Source organism: Netta rufina (genome assembly GCF_964035555.1).
Source record: "Netta rufina genome assembly, chromosome: 2".
NCBI lineage: Eukaryota > Metazoa > Chordata > Aves > Anseriformes > Anatidae > Netta > Netta rufina.
In genome coordinates this window covers 9,467,753-9,494,987 of record NC_140124.1, presented here as the reverse complement: position 1 = coordinate 9,494,987, position 27,235 = coordinate 9,467,753, and the positions used below count along the sequence as shown (strand labels likewise).

The 27,235-nt window shown below is 38.0% G+C and overlaps 1 protein-coding gene across 1 annotated transcript in view; it reads right to left on the bottom strand.

Annotated features, from left to right (window-relative positions):
• Window positions 1-8,368: 8,368 nt before the first annotated feature.
• The window catches only part of UBE3C (ubiquitin protein ligase E3C), a 76,521-nt gene continuing 57,654 nt past the window's right edge, over window positions 8,369-27,235 (bottom strand). The window contains exons 19-23 of the mRNA XM_084282658.1: window positions 24,573-24,785; window positions 16,824-17,012; window positions 16,669-16,735; window positions 15,298-15,428; window positions 8,369-10,044 (exon numbers count right to left, since the gene is read on the bottom strand). Coding sequence (XP_084138784.1) covers window positions 9,874-10,044; window positions 15,298-15,428; window positions 16,669-16,735; window positions 16,824-17,012; window positions 24,573-24,785 — 771 coding nt within the window. The 3' untranslated portion in view covers window positions 8,369-9,873. The remainder of the gene's footprint in view (window positions 10,045-15,297; window positions 15,429-16,668; window positions 16,736-16,823; window positions 17,013-24,572; window positions 24,786-27,235) is intronic.

The window sequence follows — 27,235 nt, the reverse complement described above, 5'->3', positions numbered from 1 at the left end:
CTGCCGAGGTATCGAGCTCCCCCTGTTGGTAAATAACCAATCATTCCATCTGAAGCCATCTTTACAAGGCGTAACCTTACAGAGACATTCTTTCATGCACAGAGGTGGGTTACACATTAACAGTAACTTTGCAAGCACAAGACTAACAGGACAAAACGATAAAAAATTAAGTGACAGCTCTCTCCCTTTTGACCAGCTTCCTGTAGAGGTTAACAGAAAAACATACATTCAAGAGTGGTTTCAAAAACATACACGTTCATGGTCTTGTTCTCCTAGTTTCTGTTTGTTTTCTGATCAGAACAATGTTGCTCGTTGGTAAGCAGTGATGGAAATGCTGTTTTCATACCACCCTGCCCAGTGCCCTGGTTGCCTTAACCCGGTGTGGCAGTGTGCCCACCTCTTGGGTCTTCAGCTGGGCAGCTCAGCCCCCACAACTTTCCAGGCTAATGGGATCTACCATCTATCATAATCTACCCATTATGTGTCCAGGCAAAGTCTCTGCTTCTCCCATATCATCCAAAGTTCAAAAGAAATATCGTGGCTATGATTATTTTGCTTTGAAGAGTAGCATTCTGATAAAACAATGTCCTATGGTACGATTCCATGAGTCATAACTGGAGTCAGCTGCTGCTGAACCACCTTTTTACCTCAAGTTGCATAGCTCAGGTACCACAGGGCAGGGCCAACCAGTTCCCAAAGAATTCATTAAAATTCTTCTGCCCCACTGTTTGATGTAATATTTAGTCACACTCGTTTCAGTTCAAAGTTCTCAGAAGTATGTTTAAGCTTTAAGATTAATCATATTTGTGTCTTACAATAGGATGAAAATCCTCAAAAGAGAACTGGCCACATCAGTGCTTTCCACACAATAGAAGGGCCCATTACAACCTCTGCATGAAAAGTTGACATGCATAAAGAAAAGAAGGAGGAACTACATCAGGTAAAGAGCCAAAACCACTTTCACTCTCATTTGAGGTAACAGTAGATTTTAGAGGCAGGATTGTAGGTAGAGGAAACATTAGATCCACTGATAGGCATAAAAAAACAGAAAAGCTTTTTGATTCAGAAAACCATCTGCAACTTTACAAAGTTATTTGCAAAATTGAAAGCAGAAGTCTTCAGTATTTCTATGGTTTGCTGCTTGCAGCAAAAGCCTTGAATGTAGTGCTAACAAGCAATAAATCTGATATTCCTGACAGAAGGGCTGGGATCAACATCCCAATAGCAAAATCAGACGAAGCGTGGTGGGTCTGTAGAAGGTGCTAGCAAACACTCAGGCAGGTCGAAGTGCTGAGCTATTGAAGTGCTGAGCTATAAATCAGAATAAACTGGTACCAAAGGATCCTCACTGCTCAAGGATTTTCCTCTCTCACCTGGGAACAAGAGGCAAAGATCAGCTTTCACTTTCATGTAACTTGAGCTGCCAGTAGTCAAGCATCCACTTTAAGCCCTTTAGACTACAAGAGAGAAGGAGGGGGCACCTCCAGGGCGTGATTTATTCTACTCACTTTGGAGACATACACATGTATTAGTAAAGAAAGAACCCAGAGCTCTGGCTCTGGGTTGCCTCCCTCCTTGGAAGTGCCCAGACAGCCACCTTACAGACGGCTGGAGGTAAGTGAGATGAATTCAGGCCTAACTGGTAGCTATAACCTAATGATGGAAACTATGTGGCCTCATTCCAGGAGGTATTAGCAATTCGCAGAGTTCCCAGATTCTTTTTTTTAATCATTTTTTATGACTTATGGAGGTCAATTATGAAAAGCCCATCAGAACACAAGAAATGCTTGAAAATGCTGCATTAGAGCGAGATTAATATTAGTTTCTTTCATGTGGTAATGGCTGCAGTCTTCCTGGCCTGCTGCTCTCGTCTGCTGCTTAATGCATCCAGTTTTTCTATTTACAGATTTACAGAATCTATTTTTGGTGTTAGCAAAGAATATGAGCGTATTTATCAAGGACTGTTCTCACATCATTTAATTATAGTAGTACTGGCAAAGTAATTCTGGAAAGTGCCACTTAATTAAATATAAGCATTAACTTTTTGCTGATAGCTTATCAGAAACAATTAGACTTGAAATATGGGCAATACACCTAATGTTTAAAACTTTAAGTAGGAGCATTAAAAGCACAAAATAACCAATTTTCATTAGAATTCTCCAGAGTTTTTCTGCTGAGCACAACCTCCGTTTTCATCAGTATGGAGCTAGGTAATCAAGAGGTTACAAGTTTATCTGCGCTCCTCTTTGTAACCAAAAGCCTGAGCAGAGTGGATGCTTTTGATAAGAGCTTGAAACACTTCAGGGTAGCTGAAGTTTCTCCCAATTCCTCATAAAGTATCAGATGCATTCTAGTGATTATTTGGGATGCACAGACAACAATCTAAGAACAGCTGTGGGCAGCCAGAGGATCTCAAAGCTTATGGCAAGTGTTTATTCCTTACAAGGAGAGCTTGATCAGCGTTTCTGTTTGTTAATTTGATCAGGAAAACGCTTTCTTATCCATATAACGAAGACAAATATTAGTTAACAGCATGTCATTTTTCACCAATAGCTGGATAGATCTAATAGATAAGGAGGTCTCAAACATCTGTACAGAACTTTGAAAGTTCTGTTTGTCTGAAAGCAGAGAGGAGAAAAAGAAAAACATTACAGCAGTAATGAAAATATATATATTCTTAATTAAAGATATGAAGGCTAGACGGAATTCATTTCTTCAGAAGGTGTGTTTGACAACATACAGCAAAACTACATAGCAGCTGATGAGAGATGTTTTTCCTAGATGTAACATTTGGGTAGGCAGAAGTAGCAAGATGATCTGCAATAACACCATCTGGCGATGCCTGTTTCCTTCTTCAGCAGCCGAGAGCTATGTGTAACTATAAACACAGGGGAAGATAGAAATAATGCAACACCTCTTTCCAGTCAAATGTTACACAAATGTTACTAACAGTTGCTCTGGGAATGCAGAAAAGAATAATCTTGAAAATAGCAGGATGTTTGAGCAAACTGTTTCTATGAACACATTAAACAATCCTGCAAACAGAATGCAGAGCAGGTAAACTTAGTCCCAGACTGGAGAGCAACAATTCTGGCAATGACGAGCGGCAATGATTTAACCATTGCACAAGAAAAGTTCATCCCTTGGCAGCATGAAATGAAGCCAGCAGGACATCTCTACGTGTTATGCTTAAGCAATCTCACTGGTGCCAGTGAGAATTCTCACATTTCTGCTGTTGACTGTCCGACACGCTTTGCTGGGTTGCACCTAGAATTGCGCTGCCAACTTTTGTTGAGGTCAGCAAAATTACAGAAGTCTGTCCAGGAAATTGCAGCTTCAAACTAGATGTTTGATAGCGTTGGTGGAGGAAGAAGCGAATAAGCATTTAGGTGATTTAACGTTAGTCCTACAGTTCTGTATTGGTGTTTAGCATCATATCTATAAAACTGAAAACAACAGACCTCCATTTTTTACTGAATCTCTCTGTTACTTTGCAGTTAATAAAAGATTTCCAAAATGATTGAAAAGACAAAGCAACACTAGAAATGAAAAAGCAAAGCCACAAAAATCTTAAATCCAGCCTTGCAGGATAAGTGTAATCTTTTAACAACTACAGACATCTACAGGCAAAGAAGAGAAGTAGCGTTTGCCTCGTCTCCAGTCACATAAGTCTGGAAGAGTCCACGAAAGGTATTTTGAAGATGCTATTCTATTCACTGAACAAGTCAGAGAGAAATAAATTTTGCATGAGGTTACATCCAATAGGAGTCAAAGGTAAAATAACACTACAAGTCAGCACCCAAGAGAAGAAAAAAAAAAAAAAAAAGAAAAAAAAAATTCATTTTGAGTCTGCAAATACTTAAGTCAAATTACTTTTTTGTCAGAATATCTTCAAAATGTACTTTTACCAAATTAAAATTAAATTCCTAAGAGCTTTTGTGCTGTCTAGAAACAGACCTGCACATTTTTCTCTGCATACCTGTACATACATGTATTTTATTACCAGTATTTTCCCTATCATGCTATAATAGTCATCATCCGCCTGTATTGTAGGATATGCTTACAAGGCACATCAAATTTCACTGTAGGCAGCAGATTCTGGCTATGATCTGCACAAAACAAAGATCACACTTGATAACTGAACGAAATACAGGAAAAAAGAAAAAAGAAAAAAAAAAAAACACGTAGAAACTATTTTAGGTTCTGTGAATTCTTTAGTTGGGTCTTACCAAGCTTCCTGTTGTGAGGTAGCAAAGCTTTGCCCACACAGAGTTGAATGTTTTCTATTTTTTTCTTAGGGAAACTCACTACTTGTATTCTTTACTCTAAAGACATGACAGAACTACCTGTATTTCAAAATCCACACCTCTTGCAAAACGCATAGCTCTTGTGAGTGAATCACTGGCCCTGACTGTGACGCAGAGTAAGGCTGAGCTGAGAGCTTCGTTTGCAAAAAAATCCTGACGCAACAAGGCAAAAATGGAAGGTCATATGTCTTTTACAGCCCAGTAAAGAAGAGAGCTTTGAAACTAAGAAATACCTTGAGACTTCAGTACTCATCCAATTCTGTACGAAGTCCTGTGCCTGGCAAGGAGTAAACCCATGCATCGTTACAGCCTGGGGGCCAACTGACTGAGAAGCAGCAGAAAGAAAATGACCTGGGGTTCCTGGTAGGCAAGGTGAATACGAGCCAGCAGGATGCCCGTACAGCAAAGAATGCCAACAGCATCCTGAGCTGCACGATGTGGATTATTGCCAGCAGGTCCAGGGAGATGCTGCTCCCTTTTTGCTCAGCACTGCCGAGGTATGTTGGAGTGCTGGCTCCAGTTCTGGGTCATCCAGTACGGGAGAGAAATGGACGTGCTGGAATGACTGCAGTGCAGCATCACAGAGATGACTGAGGTTTTGGAGCGTCTATAGTATGAGGAGGGGCTGAGAGCTGGGGTCATTCAGCCTGGAAAGGGCTTAGACTCTTTGTAGTCACAGTGGCAGAATGGAGCACTTAAAAGAGGTGCCCTGGACATGGCCCTGGGCAACTTGCTTGGGGTGGTCCAGCTTGAGCAGGGGGGTTGGACCAGGTGACCTCCAGAGATCCCCTTTCAACCTCAACCACCTTCCAGTTCTGTAACTAAAGGCAATGGGCACATGCTAAATACAGGAATTCATGTTTAAACCTAGCTGAAAACATTTCATTGTGAAGGTGACTGGCCACTGGAACAGGTTGCCCAGAGTCATGGAGTCTCCACCCATGGAGATACTCAAAACCTGACAAGGCGAGGCCCTGAGCAACCCGCTCCAGGTGACCCTGCTGTGAGCAGGGGGCAGAAGAGGCGATTCCCAGACACTCCTGCCAACCTCAGCCATTCTGCGTTCTCTGAAATGTGTTAAACTGGTGGAACTTCACAATCACTCTTCGCCTTGTGCTGTTTCTCAACACACATCAGAAGTTGTATTGGCTTTCAAGACTGACAGACACATACAGAAAAACAGGCAAGGAATCTGGGCAGTTGTGTTTTATTAATTCTTTTACCTAAATGATGAAGTGGCCTACAAGGTGATTTTTTAAATCATTTTCTGTTGATCAAACTTTCAGTACCAGGTAAGCTGAAGAATATGTGATGCTGTTTGAAAGTATTCCAAGATAAACATGCACAACATTAACTTCTTAAGCACAATTATGGAACTAGAGGTGTATTTAGCAATGAGAAAACTAGAAAAGCAAAGAAAATAATCCTAATTATCAAAGAAAAAAGAAACTACATCTTCAGAGGGTCTCACGTATGTGCTGCAAAAGAAATTCCAGAGGATTCTACAAGAAATGTTTTCATACACACTTGCTGACAGAGTACAATTCATCACTGAATTACAGCTTCTCTTGTTTTCAACCATGGAGCAAGTTTTGTTCTTCCCAAATGTTCTGAAGAAGGATTTCAGAGTGTGTGAATGTTCTTCAGTACCTTGTTTGAAAGATGCTCTGAACCAAAGCTAAACCTCGTAGCTCCAGCTGGACTGAGTGGGAACTTCAGAGCTCAAAAACTGAAACTACAACTTGTCACGTAGCAGTGGTAGCTTCAAGACCACTGAAGAGTTTACATTAGCTTCCCTTTTAAAACCGGTTCAATACTATCAAGCTCCAGCCAGAGAACACCAAATTTACTGCAAAATGAAAGAAAAGAGCATTTCTGCAAAGTTTCAAGAAAACTCAAATTATTTTATTCACAAAAGCATAAGTCAATAAAAATATAGATATCCTGATCAGTTTTACAGACCATGTTCATTTCTTCTCTCCTTTACTGACAGGCAAAGCAACGTGGAAAAAAATAGTAACAAGCATTTACATCACAAACCATTATTAACACAGATTCATGTATATGAGCAAAGGTTTTAATTTTTTGCATCTAATTATAAATACAAAAAAAAAAATTTACAGATCCAACAAAACAATCCAAGAAAAACAGCTCTCTTTTCTTCCTTTGCTTCTGTGCTGTACTGTTTTCAGTGACAGAAAGAGTCTGTGCTGTCTCATTGGCATGTAACAAATAGCTTTTGGTTTTAACTCAAATTTAGCATGAGCTCGCTGCATTGCTTAAAGTTGTTGGTTTTGTTTTATTGAATTCCAATCTCCTTTGTAGATCAAAGTAGGATGTTTCTGCTAGATTACTCAAGTGATGCCAAACACTACTACTAATAGCATCAGGAAGCTCATTTTATTTTAATTACGGAGCACCCCCCACAAAAACGAACTGAAGATATTCTTGTTCAAATCAACCTTTTCCCAGCTTAGTGTTCACTCAGGAAGCTAGAGCCAAATCTCTCTTTTGTTGATGTAAGTTCTCCCTAGAAATAAAAAGCAAGTTTTGTGAAATGTATACAGGCATGGCTCCTAGGGCCATGATGGAAAAGGGGATTAACTAACAAGACAAACTATTCCTGTGTTTTTGTTTTGTTTTTAATATCCAGCTAGCAGGACTAAATGAGCATCCAGAAAAATTCTTGATGAGATAAATAAACCAAATGCTAAACTTTTCCATTCTTTTATTCCTCTTCTATGCCTTTTAACTGTGGAGAGACGAAGGACGTGTACTCTTCCGTTATAAATATAAACCTTGACAACAAAAAGTTTTTTTAAAGTTTGCAAATTTCCTTTTCTTTGAAAAAACAAACAGAAAATGCTGCCTTTTTTCAGAGTACTGATCTAGGAGGACAAAGCAGTGATTGCCCATATGGAAGGGTTGTCTTGCACAGGAAATAACTCCAAGACCATACTGAGTACTGCCATAATTCTGATGATCAGTGATGTTTCAGGTTAGTTGCACGCAAAGTGCTTCCTGTCTCTGCCCACCTAAACTCTGTGAGCATCACAACCGGGAAGGAGTTTGCTCTTGTTTTTAAAAAACAGAAAATGAGTTTCCACGTATAAACAATTCCTGCTCTGTGAGAGCTATGAGAGATCGTTTAGACCACTTAGCTCCTCAGGACACAACCATCTACACCTCTATTATTTCTCATACTCTTGCTCCTTATTAAAATATCCAGCAATAAATCACTGGAAAGCAGGGGCCCATACTTCACCCTGACAATGCAAAAACAGCTGACAGGCAGAACTGAGAACACTTGTTGCCAAAGGAAAGTCCTACCCTCTTCTTCTTGCAGTCTGAATACTGGAAGTGATAGAACGTCGCAGCACAGATTTCCAACTGACTAAATGCAGAATGAAATCTCCAGGCTACAGCTCCACTGACCTGTGTCAGAATTTTGTACTTAATGTACAGAATATACAAAACAAGATCAACGAGTACCAGTTTCTGAAGAAATAAACAGTATTTTCAGTGAACTCAAATTCTCTAATGAAGTTTTCTACCACTGTGTGTGCGATTCTTGCAATTAGATGACTACTGCTACCTGCAAACCACTCTTCCTCCAGCCTACCCTCTGTCTAGAGCTTGTATTCACAGTGACAGACAGGAATAGTGTGCACTGTCTCCTTTTACAAAAGCAGAAAGCATACCTTACCAGTCATGCGTATGTGGCTTGACCCCAGAACAATCTCTGAATATGAGTATTTAATAAATTTTAATTTAATTATACAAAATACAAATACGACACTACCAATATAGCAAAGAATGAAATTGAAAAATAATTTCAAAATATTTAAACCATTAGGTTATAAAATAAATAATGCTTTCTAAGAGAAGTGTCCAGGTTTCCTAATTGAGAGGAGGCAGTTCCACTATTACTGGTCTCATTTTCAACCTCTTTACAAGTTCCATAATTTATGTAGAAAAATATACAAGAAAAGAATTTGGGGATAAAGAATAGGTTGGGTATGTAATATTTAACATAAATAAAAAGCCTAAAGCAAAACCAAAAAGAAAACCAATCATTTTATTTCTGTACATCAAGACTACAAATAGCATTTTAACACTTCATTTATTACCCAAATTAAGAAATTATACATTTATATGGTTACTAGTAAACATCTTAAAATCACTCCGTTTCCCCACATTTAAAGGATATTGCTGGTTACTGCTTCTTAAATATGAAATCCAACAGTTTTCAGTAACAGCACTTTTTTTTTTTTGCATAAGTGATGAATACAAATCTGATTGTAAATGTTGATGATTTAAAATATAAAACTAAAGTTCAGAGGGATGCCGTTATGAACCTTACAGTTTGAACTATAATCCCATATTTGAATTGACTGCAGTTTGTGCATGAATACCCAGCGATGTGCCTACCACTAGGGGATCATTTCCTTCCATACGAAACCACTTTTTTCCCCAGATATCCAATCATCCAATTCCATTAAGCAGCATATTCCCACCTACTTGTCTTAGCAGAAATTCTGCAGGCAGGTGGATATAAAAGCTGTTTAATCACAAAAAAATAATGAATTTGACTAGTGTCTACAACACAGGTATGGCATTTAGGATGGAAAGAAATGATAGGGAAAAGGAATGTGAATACCACAGGCTTCAAATATAAAAGATAAAGCCTGATAACTTTGGTTCAAATAATTTTAATCGCTGTTACATGTTCCAAAGTGATGACTTTTGCATGTGCTGTCTATGCAACAGGAGTCCGATATATTAAAAAAAAAAATCTGTACAGGCACAAAAGACAGAAATGGAGCAGACAAAACATGGATAGTCAGATCCATTTACGACAGTGTTCAAGTGATAATGATGCAGCCAAAGGTTGAACTTAAAATAAAATAAGCCTGTGCATCTGATTTCTCTGGAAAGCACAAAAAATATCCTAAGCATTTATCTCAGTGCCTACCATCTTGAGGGAAGGTAGTATGGAACAAAATCAGTCATACCTTAATTGCAACAACTCTGGTTTGTAAACAATTCTATAACGTAAGTCAAGATGATAGGTTACCAGTAATGAGCATTTTTATCCTCTCAGTTGTGGGCTATCTGCAAACATCTGCTTTGCTTTCATCTGAAAGATTAATTACAGGATGTTAGCCCTGTCTCATCCCAATGTGCTGCACGGTACACAACTTTATTGCCAGTTTGGGAAATTATTTATACTTGAACAGCACAAAGCCAAAGCTTCATCTTTGGTTAATTTCACTGAGATGTCACTGTTTCTTCAACGTGCTCCTTCTTCGCATAAACACCGAACAACCACACTGCAAACAGCATTCAGTATTTTGAATCATAAAGCAGTGTCAATGTAATATTAATGAAAGCTAACTAACAAACTGTGTTTAAAAATGAAACCTATTTGAGGGCATTTGATAAGACATAAGAGCTGCAGAAATGCGGACAGAATTCCCTTAAAACTGCTTGGGTATGGGTGCTGCTTATCGAGTAGGCACTGGTTCGTTCCTCTGCAGACCATCCAAGTAAGCATCAGTTTGACTCAGCTTAGTTCAAATCCAGCAGCACATTCAATGGCATAGAGGAGCTTGCTTCGCATAAGATTTTCATCGTAAAACTCGGGAAGCTTCAGCAAGTTCATGCAGGTACTGGCAGTCGGTAGCCGGTCTAGATCAGATCCTCCATTGTGAATGCAAAATGCAGGATATAACTCCTGAAAAACGCAAGAGGAAAAAAAGCACATCAAAAAAAATAAATACAGGCCCAAATCTAACCCCTAACAGCTGACTTTTTTTTCCCCCTCTTTTCCTTTCATTCTTCATGATCCCAAAAGCCCTTTTGAATCAGGTAGAACTTCCCTCTCTATCCCATCCCCATCAAAATCGTCCTTGCAAAATACAAAGCCATTTATCCGGTTCTAAGGAAAAAGAAATAATTTTTCATTATTTGTGCACTCTATTCTCCAAATATATGATGCTACAAAAAAGTGAAATACAAAATGCAGAGTAGAACTGCAGCATGCAGAAAATCCTAGTTGTATTTGGGAGAAAGAAGCAAAGGATTCCCAACCATAGGCTCTTCTTCCAAAGCCTCCCAAATGCACATGGATCCCATTTCTTCTGTAGGAACAGGAGAATGAGGAGTTCCTGTTACACTGAAGTTTTGTACCAGTGAAGTAGATGCTGAACACAGGGAACTAAGACCACTAGCAGCAATGGAAGAGGATATTCTGTCATGTTTGAGTACTGTATAACTTTTGTTACTGTGGAATGACATGATTTCTTCTGAGAATTGTACCGCCCCCCACCAGCAGGGAAGAGACTGTTTCTGTACACACAAAAATCCCAACAAACCGATTTTTGCTCTAGCTAATGAAGTGACGTGCCGTGACAGTTACAACGTTCTTCTAGTGACATTTAAAAGTATTCCAATTTTATGAATGAATACTACATGAGCATTTACTTGTCCTGTTGGAGTGATATTCTGAGGAGAAGAGGATGACTGACCAGACTGTAAGCAGAAATTTGATGAAGTTACATCACCACATAAGTTCCTTTCTCTGACATCCAAAAAAAAAAATAAAAAAATCCTAAACAAACCATGACCAAACATGCCCTTTCAGTGTTTTCCTTCTAGAGCTTTAGTTTGTTGGCATTCCCCAGATGTATAAATTCTTCATGCAGATAAGTATCAGGCCTTCCTTTTACTTCACACCTCACTACACACCACAGTATATTATCATTTTCTTTGTTAAATTCAATTGTCTGATACTATCCATGACTCAAGTTAAAGGCTCTTCTTGCCCTAAACAGATTTGTCTAAATTGATCTTTCAAGAAGCCTAAAATTTATAAATTCTAAGGCAAGCACTACTAATGACATCAGTAGATCTGTTTATGCGTTAGATTATGGAAGTATTTACACTAGGGTGGTCTAGAACTCTCAATCAAGAGGTACTTCATGTTCTCCAAATAAAGAACTACCTGTATTTAAAGCAATTCTACTATTTCTTCATAATTATAAAACCATTCAGGTGTCACTGGGATGATTCAGATGTGCACAACGACTCTAATAACAGAATCTTGTCAAACCCTGCTTATTCTCATGATGCGATAACCATGGATCTGAGGAACAGGCTTTTGTCTGTTGTATGTAATTTCGTATGTAACATTTTGTTTCAGTAAATGGGATTTGTTTTTTTTTTTCTGGAAAAGTCCATAGCAAAAAATAAAATAAAATATTTGTCACTTCTAAGCACTGCTTCTGCTGGCAACGAAGTATTCATTTTATCAAACACTCGCCTGAGGTAAAGCAGTTCTGATTTCAGAAACTGGAAGAAAAAAATCCCAGCTCCAAAGGCAGAAGGTCAATGAGATTCTAAGTTAAATTATTGTTCAAATGGAGGCCTTAAAAAGTATTTCATGGCTAAAATGCTGCATTTTTAGTGTACCTTTCAAAATGCTAATTGAATTCCTCTACTTTAGCTTTAAAAATGGAAAAATTAAGTTCTGAATTGAAATGTCATGCCAAGGGCACCAGTTGTTGCATAATTAAATACCGTACAGCGGGAAGCTGCAATAGTTTGGAAGTGAAAAGTATCATCCATTTATTATCTGACCTGATTGGAGCTTAACAATTTTCAACTGTGCTTTAATGATTTTTTCTGTAATAATCACATTTATTAAACTTATTAAATTTTAATTAGCTTTAGTAAATGTTATTTTGAGTCTGAAACTGGCAGTAAGAGTTCTATATTTTTAGAGGATGTAAAGCTAGACTGTGCTACCTGTAAGGTAGGAATGTCAAAGACATTCCCTCCTCTGGGCTGTACAGTCTGGAGAAAAGGAGTCCTAGAGTCCCTAGGCTTCCTAGAGAGGTGGTTGGTGCCCCAAGCCTGTCAGTGTTCAAGAGGCACCTGGATAATGGCCTTAATAAATCTTTATTAAGCTTTACGTTTTGGTTAGCCCTGAAGAGGCCAGGCAGTTGGACTTGAAGATCTGTGAAGGCCCATTCCAACAGAACCATTCTGTTCTGTCTTAAATCAACATGCACTAATTTTAAGAACAGGTGAAGGTTCCACAAAGTACAGCATGCAAAGCTCTAAGCATCACATTGTCATAGGCTACTAAGAGATTACTGCTCATGACAATACCAATTACCTGTTTCCTTTTCAGGCAAATATTGGCCAGCATTTCCTGGCAACCCCCTGGTTTATAGGTAAACCCATTTGAATAAAAATACTTCGGTAATCCACATACGCAAATTACAAGACAACCTGTGTGGCAAGCACCATGGAAGTAATTGACCTAACTCCTGCTCAGTGCTGCCCAGCAAAGCAGCAGTAATGCCTCTTCACTCTGTTTTCTGTTACCAAGACTTGCATGTGGCTATGCTTGCAAGCCCCTTTTACAGTTGCTTAAAAAAAAAAAAAAAAAAAATACCAATTTTTCAGCATTATAGCAATAACTATTTCACCTCCATTTTTTCCTAGCCAAATATCTTGAAGCCAGTTTGTCACCTCTCCCACATACAAACTTACAACTTTCCACGCTTGTTTTTGTTACATCCAGTTTTCAACGTGTCACTGTCAGCATTAATATTTTTCCTCCTCCATCTCTTCCAACATCATGCTAGCCACCTCAGAGCCTCTCCTGCTCCTTCCTCCCTTCCAAGTAGGGTGACAACATTTCTAGACTTGTCTTTACTTTGTTCCCACACAACCGTTTCCCAGTTCTCCCTTCACTACATGATTGCTGTGCTCTGTTCTATCCATCTTGGTCCCATCTCTCAGTTTTCTAATTTTCCTTCCCACTGCCCTGTAGAATCCTGTTTGTTGCTAATGAGACCGTGCAGTGATAAACTCTCCAGGTTCACACGAGGAAGAGAAATACTTGTAGGATTTTAAATAACCAGTCACACAAATGAACCAACGAATACCCTAGATGCATTGCTTCTGACAAATCACCATCTGAACGCACTCACTCCTCTCCTAGGTGCCTGTGAAAGAGCTGAAGAGTGCAGGTGCTGAAGCTGCCTGGCACACTGCCTATCCACGTGCTGGCAGCACTGCGCAGAACTCACTGCAGCAGCCGAAGGTATTAAGTGGAGGCTGAGACTGCACAGCGGGTTACAGGACTGTACCCAAACAAGGCTTAAATGATCACACCACGACGGTGCTGCATACCTGTACCAGCTAGTAAAGACACAGCAAAACAAATGGAAGGCCTGAAGGAGACAAATGTCAAGTGCAATGCACAAAGGGACAGAGGGAAGTCAAGGGCAAAGGGCCTTGCCTCCTTGCCCTATGTGGCACTGAAAACGCCTCCACTTTGAAATCACCCTGCAGCCTAAAACCAGCTGTTTAAGCCACCACAAGTACTCTTTGGTTACCCCTAGCAACTGCTCCACATGCTGCTGTACGATAACACACGTAGGCTTTTATCTATTTCAGATCATTCAAGCAGCAGAGTGTCTGCAATGGAGACCATTGATTTTCAATATTGGAACATCTTGTCTGTTTTCCAGAGGAAAACTGTACTGATGAAAAAAGATAAATCATCAAGAGTCTGAAAATTCTAGAATGGATTTTGTTTAATTCAGTAAGAGAAAAATGGAGGTACTACAAACATCTCAGATACGTGTGTTTTGTTTTTCACACCTGACATCTTTTATCCCGTGCCACCTCCAGCATAGGAAGGGCTTGATTCACAGATCTGAAAAAATCTTCTGGCAGTTGCCTTTCAAGTATTTTTAAAATTCTGATTTTAAGAGAAGAAAAAATGAGAATGAACTCCAAATATATTCCAAATATATTGTTTGGAATATTCCAAATATATTGTTTACACTTCCAGACTATTGTGCACATCTGAAGTCCTTGTTCCTATATAAAGTGTTAGTATCTGTCTCCCTGAGAAATCATACACACACACCACTGGGTAATAGAGTAAGTGTGGTATTTTACAAAACAGCTTTAGCACTTATACAAAACTTGCATTGGTTTCTTATGGGTTCATCTACTTATTTCACCTAATAAGTGTAGACAATTACCACTATCCACTGCTAATTAAGTATCATATCACAGTACCTTACCACGTGAAAAGTTACTAAGTACATATATTCCAACTTTATTTAGCAACTGTAAGACGGCAGCAAAACAAAACAGCTCAGCATATCCTTACTTCGAAACAATTATGTGAAGCAATGTCTGTATTTATGTTCTCAGTAAACCCAGCTTAATATTAGATTTATTAAATAGTACAACAGTAAATACACTGTTGACCACTGCACTAAAGGTGATGGTACTAAGCAATTTATTCTTTTATTTCCTTTTATTTTTTTATTTCCTTTTATTTTCTTTACTTATTTTAATTTCAAAATACATCTTCACTGTGCCTCATCCTCTCTTTAGTTTTATCAGCAATGGACAGGTTTTCTTCACACTTTAGCTTCCCTGTAAACAAAAAACTCTAAAGATAGTAGCAAAATATTTGAATACAAAGGGTAATGAGCCATGATCTTATAAGGAGGTAAATGGTAATTAGAAGGATGCACAATAAATTGCCAGCCACAAATGCTTAATTTCAGTGGTTGAATTTAATATTTTTTATAACCTAAAACATCTTTTGCCTGATTTTGACAACATTATTCTTAACTCAACCTGTTCCTTGAAACTGGTGGCAATACTGCTCCTGTACAGGAATACGAAATGAGAGAAAGGACCTTTCACGACAAAGAGTAAGAGCTTTAGCCATTGCTTTTTTAGGCCCACTAAATTTTACAGTTAGAATACAAAACAATAAAACAATGCAATGAAATATTTTTATTCATTATATCCAAGTGCAAGCATTTAAACTGTATCTGTAGTCAGGAAGTGACATTATTCTCTAATTTTAAATTCCTACCGAAAAAAAGGGCTTGTATCATAAGCTGTAACATAGACAGAAACTTGCCAAGAAATCAGGACATACCTTAAACCCCAGCAGAGGTGGCCGAGAGCAGCTTGTTACAAACTTGAGAAGTTTGCGTTTCTCTTCGTCAGTGAAGCTTTCTACAACTCTCCAAAATATTTTAATTACAGGATGGTCTGCTGTGTAGCCACCTGTAATAAAATTAAAATCATTTATAGATTGAACAGTTTTATGCAAGAAATTAACTCCTCAGAAAACCTAGCATACAATTTTGAAAGCTTGGGGAAAATATTGACGCCAAAAGGTTTACATTGCTAACCCCTCTCATTTACAGATCTCTTTGATCACTGCGCTTTGAGTTTCTCATTTGTTGTATACCCATGGCTATTAAGTCTCTCAGCTTCTTAACTGCAGTTTCCTTCACTGAAATCTTCTTATTTTTTATTAATTTTCTTTAGTTTAGCATTTCACTAGTAAGTTTGGGTTGCTGTCTTTAACTAAAGTAATTTTCAAAATCTGCAAGATTCAGGATGTTATTTAATGCATCAACTTACCTACCTTACCTTGAAGTAAGCTAGGATGTGGACTCAGGATAACCGTAGCTACTTTTTAGTATTTTTAGAATTTAGCATTTTATGATAAATGCAGAGAAGAATGAAGATACATTGCATGTCTCACAAGGAAAAAGTATGAGTTCAGGCTGCCTTAGAAATGGTCTGGATGTGTTAACAGAGGCAACCATCCCAAAGCCATTTGGGATGGCTTTATAGACAGGGCAACCAGACACAATCACTGACTTACACCCATTTTGTACCAAGATGCTCAGATATCTGGAGCACCTCTGCTATGGAGACAGGCCAAGGGATTGTTTAGCCTGGAGAGGAGAAGGCTCCAGGCAGACCTCACAGCAGCCTGCCAGGGCTGGGGAGGGACTCTGTGTCAGGAGTGTAGAGATAGAACAAAGCTTTAAACTAAAATAGGGTAGATTTATATTAGATATCAGGAAGAAATTCTTCATGTTGAGGGCAGTGAGGCCCTGGCCCAGGCTGCCCAGAGGAGCTGTGGTTGCCCCATCCCTGGCAGTGCCCAAGGCCAGGCTGGATGGGGCTGGGGGCAGCCTGGGCTGCTGGGAGGGGGCCCTGCCTGTGGCAGGGGAGGAGGAATTACATGAGCTTTATTTAAGGTCCTTGCCAACCCAAACTGTTCTACGATTCTATGAGTCAGTAAAGGAATTACATGCCCTCTAATTACCTGGCTTGAAACATAGATATAAGCTTGCAAATAAAATAAACTGCATACCTATGGCTCCCGGTATTCATAAGAACAGATCCTACAACTTATATAAAAAAAAAAAGCCTATATGACTGGCGCAGGAATAAATAAATTTTCTTATTATCCTAGCTTTTTAAAATATAACTACAATATACTCACCTGAATAATTTGTGAAAGATTTAAGGTCATCCAAACTAATAGGAACCTGGGCACCAGAAATCAGAACCTAACAGTGAAGGAAATTAAACAATTGTATTAGAGGGAAAAAGATGCCACTTAAAGCAAATGTTTTCTGCAGTTTTAAGCAGAAGTACCTGTATTTCCTGTTGATCAAACATTCGAAGCCATTCAAGGTTCACAACGTTGGCCAGTCCCTGACGGAAAGCGAGGCAATGCTGTCGGATTTGTTTGTTCAGTCTGTAGTCTGCCACCAGGTGGATGTACGCTATTCGGTTAGCGCTGGTAACGGGAATATCTTTTCCACCCGGCTTCAGCTCAACCACCTGTAAAGATAACAAGGCTTCATCTTCTTGGAAAACTTTAATTCTGTGTAACTGGAAAAACTGAACTGCAAAACATTCTGGGAAGTTATTTAAATATCTGAAGTTTGCTGGAATATACTCCAGAATATTCACCTGAAAAGTTATTACAAGTAATAAAGGCAGTTATTTTCTCTTTACTTATAAGAACACTTTGTGTGGCATTCAGTTGTCAGACCTAGGTCTGCAGCTGCAATCCAGCCGACCACCAGCTGCACTGATGGTACCAAGTGTCTTGAGCAAGCACAGCGCCCGTACAGGGCAGCCTCCTTCCATCTGAATTAGGAAAGCTCTGCTCCACTGGCTGGGCTTTTCCATTTAACTTTTGGTGATAGTGAATTCTGCAGAACCACATTATGGCAAAAGCAATGCCCACGGAGCCAAATGAGGGTTTGATACAAGCCTAATTTACAGAACGGATAAGAATTCACAGTTTCTATTGCTGAAAAGCCAAGCTGTACACATTCAGTACTTCCAACAAAAAACAACCAACCCACCCCAAACCTTGCTTTTCTGCTGCGAGATTTGAAGATACCTTAGCATAGAAGAATTTTTTATGAAAAAAGTATAAATGTACTGTAATTGCATTAAGAAATAAACCAGGATCGATGGTAAATGGTATTCAAACACGAATGACCTTTGCATATTCTACTCTTTACCACAGGAGGATAATTTTGCTGAACAGTAGCCCAATCTAAATGAATCGGTGTAGAACTAAAACGATTAAAAATCTGAAAAGCTGAGATGCGGCCACCTGCTGAATCCTTCAGGAAAAAAAAAAAAATGGTTAGTTTTCTACCCTCTGGACACTGGGATTTTTATTTTTACAACTGAGCACTTCAGACTGGGGTATCAATCTGTCTTTAGAGCAGTTAAACGCGTGAATAGCTTGTTTTGCAATAGGCTACCCAACAACATGAGCTTTTTCAGTAGTAAGAAACATACAAATTGTTAAGATGATAAAAAATGGCTACACTTTTGAGCATGCAGGCTTTTACTGATTCATAGGTTTTTAAGGCCGAAAGAGAACATTAAGATCTGTGAATATGACCTCCCAGCCAACACAGGCCAGTGAATTCTATCCAGAGATTCCTGTATTTAACTCAATAAATCCAGAGATGAGTTACAGCACTTTTTTTTTTTTTTTTTTTTTTTTTTTAAGAGAAACAGGCAATCCTAGTGTGGAAACTCAGTGTGATGAAGTATTTACCACTCTCCTTGGTAAGCTAGAACAACCGGAATTACAATGGCTATTAAAAAAATATCTTCCTTCCCACCGTAATCCTTCAACGGTAAGCTTTGTGATTTTGTTAAGCCTACAATTAAACAAGCCCTCAACTACACCACACCATTTCTGTGCATGGGTAGTACCGGCTGTGTTTATGTCCTACTCCCTGAAGGGCCAAGTGAAACAAAGGTGTCACTCTGGCTGACACTTTCATGCCCTGGCACCCCACAAGACACACATTACTTTGCTTCCCTTTGAGCGAGGTCCTTCATCAAGAACCACAGCCACCCTAGAGAGTACAGGGCAGGACCCAAAGCCCCTGCCTGACCTGAGGGTGTTTTTCCTGGTGAAGTCCACAAGGAGTATTAATAAATCATGGGACTGAAGCTGTCTGATGAGATGAGACTTCTGTGTTGCTACACTTTCTCTTCTGCTACTGCAGGTAGCCACCCTGTACAGAAATCTGCCACGTCTCACCCTGCAGCTCTACTGTCATAGTTTTTACCACTGTCACTGGAAAATCAGTCAAGATTTCATTCATCTGATTGTTATAAACTTTCTCATTTCCATTTTGAACCCAGTAGGTAAAGCTTGCTCACACCCATTGTTCTGAGTTCAGTATTGCCCTGTAGCTCATGCAGCTCCTTACCTTCCTCAGTCACACCCAGAACGTGTTACCTAAGGGCAGCAACTTCACTGAGCTTCCAAGAATCTTCTTTGCTAAGCTGAGGTCAGCCAGGCACCTGTAATCTCTTATAAAATACCCTTTTACGTACCCTAAATAAGATCAGAAAGTTCTCTCTTACTATTTAAATTCCTCTCCTCCTCAGTGTTACAGGATGAGCGCTACCAATGCTATGCCAGGTGAAGCAATCGCTGCTGACACCAACACAAGTGTAACTTGCAACCTTCTTCGCAGGTCAGCAAATAGAGAGATACCACAGATAAACTTACATGTATGCTCATGTTACAATAGCAGCATCTTCACAATGGATTAAGGAAAAGCTGTGTTCAACGTCTAAGAAAAGCTGCTTTCTCTCTCTACAATGTTCATGCCGGATATCTGAGACAAAGTATGTTCTCTTTTTGACCACTGTTTTTAGAAATCAGAATAAAATATAAACATGGAAACAAAAACTGCATTTTAAGTAGCAAACCAACCTTGTTTTCTGATCCTGATCCAGCAACACTTCTGCATCTCCTCTTCCTACCCTCAACCCTGTACTGCCACAAGTAAGACCGCAGGATTCAGTTAACTGCATTTCCTGGGGTTTGCCTGGGATCTAACCATCCATTTCCAGAGTCTATCAATGTGAGGTTTATTCTACCACCATACCATTGTTTGTCAAAGTACCATCACAGTCAAAAACAAAAAGGATTTGTGTAGCTGCAGTAACTACTGTACTATGGCACAAAGCTAAGAAGGGTATTATACAGGGGACAGCAAATGGTGAAGGTAGGGTTAGCGATAAAACTACAGCAAATGAAGATGCAATTCACTTTTCACTCACTTATTACGTCCATAATGGTTTAGAGAGTCAGTGGTATAATTACCATTCAATTTTAAGTCAGGCACATCTGTCATAAGATTTCATGTTCAGAAAGGGCACAACACAACATACTTTGTCTTAAAAGACTAGCTTTTAAGATCAGCTTGCATTTTGCTTTTATACATCCAACTTCTGCCACTAGATGGTGCAAAACAGTAACACAGGTGGTACAGGATGGGAGAGAAACTTCCCAAAGCAGGAATACTTGTCATCACCTTATGTTCTCTTCTGTAGAGCTAAGTTAAGAAAAAGAGTAAATTTCATTTCAATTTGGTTCATTATCAAAATCATGTATTTTAAAATGAATTAAGTGATATTTAGATCATGTGTTATTTAGATCAGTATTCAGATCATTCAGACAATACCACAGATTCTATTCCAAACTCACGCAGCGTGTCTTAGAATGAAGGAGAAGTATCAAAATGTACCACTTAAAAAAAAAAAAGTCTGCAAGAAAAGAAACATGGATAGAGGAATTGCATCAGATCTCTGACCGAAGCATAGATACACCTCTAAGTACTATCAAACAAAATTCTTAAGCACTTAAAGTTTTCTTGGGTACAAATTCAATTACATGCTCCTGCAAGCACATACTCCTAGCAACTGCACACAGCTTATATAAAGATAATAAAATATATCTCTGGTTTCTGCATGGTCACAGTCCGAGTGAACAGTTCAGACAAGTTACATCCACTACTTTGAGCATTAGAATAATACAGAAATAAATAAAAAAAACGGTAGAAAAATGTTATTGAAGAAGAATGGATTCAGGAGATTCATCTTCTGGCTTACTGATAATTCTCTGTTACACAAAATTGCTTTGTAATGTGATCAGAAGCAGAAAATAGCAACTCTCTCCTGGCAGACAAACTTAATGCTTACACAGACCTGGCGGTGACTGGCTTCCCAAGCTAATGAAGAAAAAGGGAACTCTTAGAGGGTGAAGTGGGAAATACTTCAGGAAAGAATAAGGGACCTGTCAGCCAGGCATTCTGGAGTATGAAGTATTTTTGTATCTGAATATTAAGACAAATATCCCTTGCAATTTCAAATAGCATTCTTTTAGGCAAAGTTAACTCTTACAAGCTTGTTTTTTTAGGAGAATGAAATTTCTCTGTTCTTTTTGACTCCAATCTTTGAAGTATCTCCCCTGTATTTTTTCCCCATTCTGAAAATATACAGATGAAGGTTTTCTTTCTTTCTGGCATCTGCCTTCCAGATAGTAGGGGCAGGAGTTCCAGGTAGGAGATTGCATTTGAATGCCTACAAATGCATTTGCCGTAAAGTGTTATAAATCTGCCTGAGAAGCATCAGCCTCATCTTAAATATTTTGCTTTTGAAAGACCTCCAAAATCACTCACCTAAGCCACTGTTTCTGAGTAATGAAACTTTCAGAATTATTTCAAAAGACATCAAAATTTTATCTCAAGGAAATTAAAAGCCAAAGAGCTCTCCTTTAACTAGTCAATGTATCTTCAGTAACAAATAGAATTTACATCTGTTTAAAAAAAAAAAAAAAAAAGTCCTGACACCTATTTCTGTATTATTTAGATTTCAAAGAAACTGCTGCTTTGTATATTAAGTGTTGCTCTGTACATTTGTATTTAAGCCCTTTATGCATAGGGTCTTCTAATCATATCAAGGCTGTTTTGATCCATGCAACCTCTAGAATCAGTGCCTGAGAAACTTTCTGAAGCACAGAATCTAACGTTTTTGAAGGAAGAGTAACAGATTTGAAACTTCCTCTCTTCCCTTGGACCAGCGCCAAACTCACCTTCCTCGTTTTAAAAAATGAAAGGGCAGGGGTGGAAGGAGGCCTGAAATAGAGGTATTTTCTTGTTATTAACCTTACTATAAGCATTTTATAACGATTTTATCATTATCTAATCTACAAGATAGAAAGAAAAATTAAAATCAATATACACGGCTACTTGAAGGCAACTCTAACCATCGGCTGAAATTCTTTCTGAGACTTTTTACTAGCTGCCATTTTATGCAGTAGATCTAACAGCTGTAATCTAGGCTGGTATCGTGGCATTAGATGGTTCTTCATCAAAAGCTAAAGCTATTTGGGTTTGGAAGGTAAGGTTGATGGCAGAGCTCCCCTAATTAGCAGGTCTAATGTGCAAATTATTAAGTACCTTTTTCAACTTCTGGTGAATGCACTTTGACAATAGTTTAATGGGATCTAAAAGCACATTACAGGATTGGAATCAATACGCTGATAATAGAATTTCTACCTCCTACTAGTGACAGAGGCAATCGAGCCCCTTCTGAATGTGTCTTTCATTGCAGATAATGCTTCTGTGCCTCAACTGCTCGATGGACACTGTCAGGAGGATAGCTATTTACAATGATAGATTTATGATGCATTTATTGGGCACTAATTTATTAGACACTAAAGTGGTTGTTTAGCTGAAAACTAGAGATAATGTACAGTCACCATAAGGAGTGCAAATTAAGCTCTTTTCCCAAAGTGAATTAGCCTTACCTTGACATAATTAATTAGTACGCAATGGTTACAGGAGCCAAATACCAGATTAACTGTATTTATCCATAGGAGGTTTATTAAGGTATCTAAATTAAATATAAGTTACTTGTTGCATTAATACACAGAAGACAGTGAAAAGAACCAATTAGCTGCATTGAACTACACTACAATGCAGTCTCATTAAAAGACAGTTTATACTCCAAGAGAACAGTGCTCTCTCTCAAAGTATAAACATCAACATAGCATCAGAATATTTAATTTATCCCACATTTCATTTGGTTACTCAGAAGTTCACAATTATATTTAACCTTCCTTTTAAAGCTAAGCCAAATAATTAAAAATCGAGTCTTCGTAATACATAGCCCTCAGAGAAATTTAACGAACGCACCAGACCTCTTGGCACAAACACACTTCTTACGTTTATGTAGCAGCAGGTAGTGCAGGCAACATCTCTGTCTTGGATCTCTTTGCATGTTATTTCTGAGATATTTCTCTTTTCTGTCTGCTTCTGCCTTACTTGCTAAGGATGCTTCTAACTTGCTTGCATGGTTGATTTTTTGAGTAGACATGTAGAATGGAAACTACAACCTCTCCAGAAAGTATTTACTAATTCTCATTTTTAATTAGAAACTAAATCATATTTGTGTTAACTGTGAGCAACAAGATTTTTCTCTGCCCCAGCAAGTCCTAGTTTATACGGGCAACTGCCTTCTCATGTGCTTTGCAACCCAGTAACCAAACGCACCTATAGCACAGAAACCGATTCCAGAGTCAGTCACTTAGAGCACACGCTACGATAAAGCACTGGCTCTGTAACTAAGAATGTACTTTCTGACGCGTCCATTTCACATGCCTTTGTTTCAAGATTGAGTGTTCTTCTAAAAACAGTGCAATTCAGAAGTTTTCATGTAGTGAGTCCAACCCAAGAAAAAAACAGCATATGTTGAACATTTAACGTGAAACATTACTTATATCCAAACTGCTGACTCTCCCCTTCAGAATGATTCAAAAACCCAGAATATGAGGGTAATATAAAATTGCAGTACAACTCAGGCTTTGGATCTTCCAAAATGAAAGGAAATGAGTGACAGAAAAGAAAGTCTGAGCTTCATGCAGTGGAAATAAGTCTTGGACAGCAAACTCGCTCTGATTTAAGTAGCAGAAGAAGAACTCAGGTAACAATTTGCAGGGCTAGATGCTGCATCTCGGTGGTGCTGCTGGTTCTGTGCAGGTGTGCCTGAGCCAACCCACCCTGGCCAACACACCACCTGAACGGGACTGGATACCCACTGTTAGTCTTGATTTCTTCCACGAGAAATAAGGCCTGAATCAGGATGCTGCTGCATGTCACAGTGTGGTCAGGTGTACTTTTTGACCCAATTATTAATTAAATACCATTAGCAAGTACAAGCAGGTCATGAGTACACAATTTTAACTCCTCAAAAATGAAAGATGAAGCCTGACAAAAGACTGAAGACATTATCTCTATTACCACAGAGGCATATTTTTCAGGCGCTGATGACATTAATTTTTTACTATGAGCATAAGTGAGCGTTAGCTTTCACAACAGAGCAAATAAAAGCATTAATCAAACTGCATAATGCAACTGCGCTAAAAACTCATACTTAAGGACCTAAATAACCCATCTTTACAATTACTGAACACCCATTTTTTCCCATCTGACTCACCAAGTGGTTCAGCCCTCAGAAAAATGAAAATGGGATTATTATTTTTTTTAACATTTTTAACATTTAACATTTCAGGACCTCTTATTTGAACAGAGTAGTAACAGCTGAAGGCAACAGCCCTTATCTCACAACAACGGGTCACTATTATTCAAAACCATTCAGATTTCTAATTCTGACTCCAAACTCAGGCAGATCTTCTACAGTTTATGCATTATCTCATTTCTGCAATTATTTGAAATGGAATCAAAGAAATAATATGAAATATTTTGTTCAAGAAGTAATCTCAGTCAACATCAATTTTTATGTATCAATGTTAGAAAATCATCACAATAATGTATTAGTTAAATTACCAGGCCTTTATGACATCTTCAAAAGTACAGTTTTTAAGTACAAGATTAGTTATTTTTCATTTCAAATAATGAGTCAGAATCCCCATGGATGCCTCACTACACACAGCACTTACAGCAGTTGTTCCTTATCACTTTCAAATTCAAAAATAAAGTAGCAGGGATATTAATGATTCGTCAGCCATACATGAAAGAAAAAAAAAGCTGTAGCTATTCGTACCTGGGCTTCCCCGAGATCATTGTTTACCACAGTGAAATTTAATCCAAGTTCTTCCACATCCCCTTCGTAGCTCTTGAGAAAAAGCAAGTTCTTGTACATTTCTGGATCTAATGAAGCTAAATGATGAATGTCAACATCAGCACTTGTCCCCAGTAACTTTGAGAGGAAAAAACTAGCAAACGGCAATTCCACCAGCATATTTTCATAAAGAGCCTAAAAAACAAAGCAATTAAAAGCACATTAGATTTTATTGTGGTATTTGCAAGAACTCAAAGTTATCGTGTATTTCCCAAATTTTTTATAACCACTCCTTTATTTGGTGCCTGAATAGGATCTTCTGGTATGGCAACAGCCCAGATATTGCATTCAAAAAAGCTTCAGCTGAATTTTGGAGTTGGGATACTTTCACGAAATACCAAGCTCCAAAATTTTACAAATTAATCATGTGGTGATTTAAAAGGTAAGGTCACAGCCTGTTGTATCATTAATCTTCTTGTCCAAAGTATCACACCAAACAGGAAGAACATCAAGTATATAGATCATTCATAAGAAAAATAAAGTTTTTTTTTTAAAAAAAAAACAACAATTCAATGCATCAGGAATGTCTTAAGAGTTATCATCTCCATTACATTCAACTATTTGGTTCTTCACAAGCAGTATTTTTTGATTTATGTCAATTGCTACATGTAAAACAAATACAGGCGAACCCTGAAATATAACTACGTAAAACCAGGACAATTTAAATTAATCCAAGCTATTTGTCTTGCATGTTATACAGAATCATTGCCCTGTATTTTGGTGCATGGTACATTACTCTTGTTTACTTCTAAAATTAATCAAAACTAATTAAGTAAATGAAAAAGACAGATAAATTCTGCTCAGTGGCATCATCAAAAGAACATCCTGATTTCCAAGCCGAGAGCTTATCACTTAGGACTGCATCATACGTCCAATTCTTCCTATGCCTGTCAAATTACTGCTGAAATCAAAAGTGAGCCTGAATTTCCAGTATTCATAAAAGAAAACCATGTTGCTTTTTTTTTTTCTATAAACTTAAAACTTCCTCAAGAGTTGTCAAAAACGCAGAAACCCCGAGCAATACCACTTTCAGCTGATTTAATGTATGCAATGCATTACATTTCAGTGTAACACAAACAACTTGGCATATTTTTCACATAATCATTAACAACTTCTTGTTGATTGGAAGAAAAAGATATAGAAAAGCTGTCAAAGAAGTAGAGATGGAAACTTTAAAGCTAGAGAGAGGAAGCATGACAACATTAGAGAAAGTTAATGTGAATAAAGGAAAAATGAGAGACCTTCCCCTTCAAAAAAATCCCTGAAATATGCTGTCTACTCACAGCCTTTGCTATTGTCCAATCTGTTTGCTGCATCAGCACCTCTGACAATGACAATCAAATCTTCACAGTACCATTAATATCACTGCCAGGCTAATCACAAAAAGCATCATCAACACAACATCGCTGTTTGTTCTCTTTATGAGCTGTTTTGGCATTACTTAATTCCTCCATAATCTGCTGCAAACTCAAAGAAAAAGTGCAACACAATGACCAAAAAAGAAAAAAAAAAAAAGAATAAACGTAGCTGTAATCACTCAGTGATATTCCAACAAAGGCTTCAAGAAAAATATACACAATTCCTTAAACTTCTGAAAGAACATTTCTATGAGGTGAGTTAGACCTTGCAGAAAGAATTGAGAATAACGAGTTCAAAGCCAAAGGGTGCATTATATTTAGAGCTATATGATTTATTCAAGGTGTAGAAGTCGAAATCCTCATTTGTATAGTTGACTTTAAAAGCAAACTAGAGGGATAAATCATTAATTTGCAATGTATAAGGTCAGTGTTTGCTGTTCCTGCATTAGTAACAATAAAGCTATTGTAATTCCTTAAATATATCAAAGCTACCCGAATTTAAAATGGAATTCCATCTATGACTCATAAAATGTAAATGCAGAGGTGTAATTTTTTACACAAGGCAGGTTTAAGCCTTTAGAGCATTTAATATACAAGGACTAATAAATGATAGCACTAAAAACTATGATCGCATCAGCTAAATGGATTATAAATTAAATTTCCATAATGTATGCAACTGAAATACAAATGTGGACATAAATCAAGGTATTTTCTAAACACAGGTTAATTACACAAATTCAAAACCTGTCTGTTTTTTATGCAAAATAATCCACTTAGCATTTTTCAAACTGGTCTTAAGTCTCAGCCACTTGCAACACTTGATCCTAGAAGCCTATCAATAATCCCTTGTCAGGAAAAAACAGCAATAGGTATATTGAAGAAACTTGTATGTTATTTTTCAAGTGTCTGTCTTTTATGAGTGTTTATTGCTAGAAATTGTGCCAAAATGATTTGAAATAAAAAGGATTAATTATAGTAGAAGCTTTTTAATATAAGTGAGTGCAGCTGCAATGCAATTAATGCAAATTGTGACGCTATCAGGAAAATAAATGCGAACAACATCACTGGCTATTTCTGTTTGCTGCCAAATAACTTCAGTAATTTACTACATTAAGAATCAATAAAAAAATAATGCTTTTCAAATGCATCACTATTAATCTTCAGGTGGTTCCAAAGAGAACATTTATAACTTCATCTAAAAACTATATAAAGCATTTTTAAATAAAC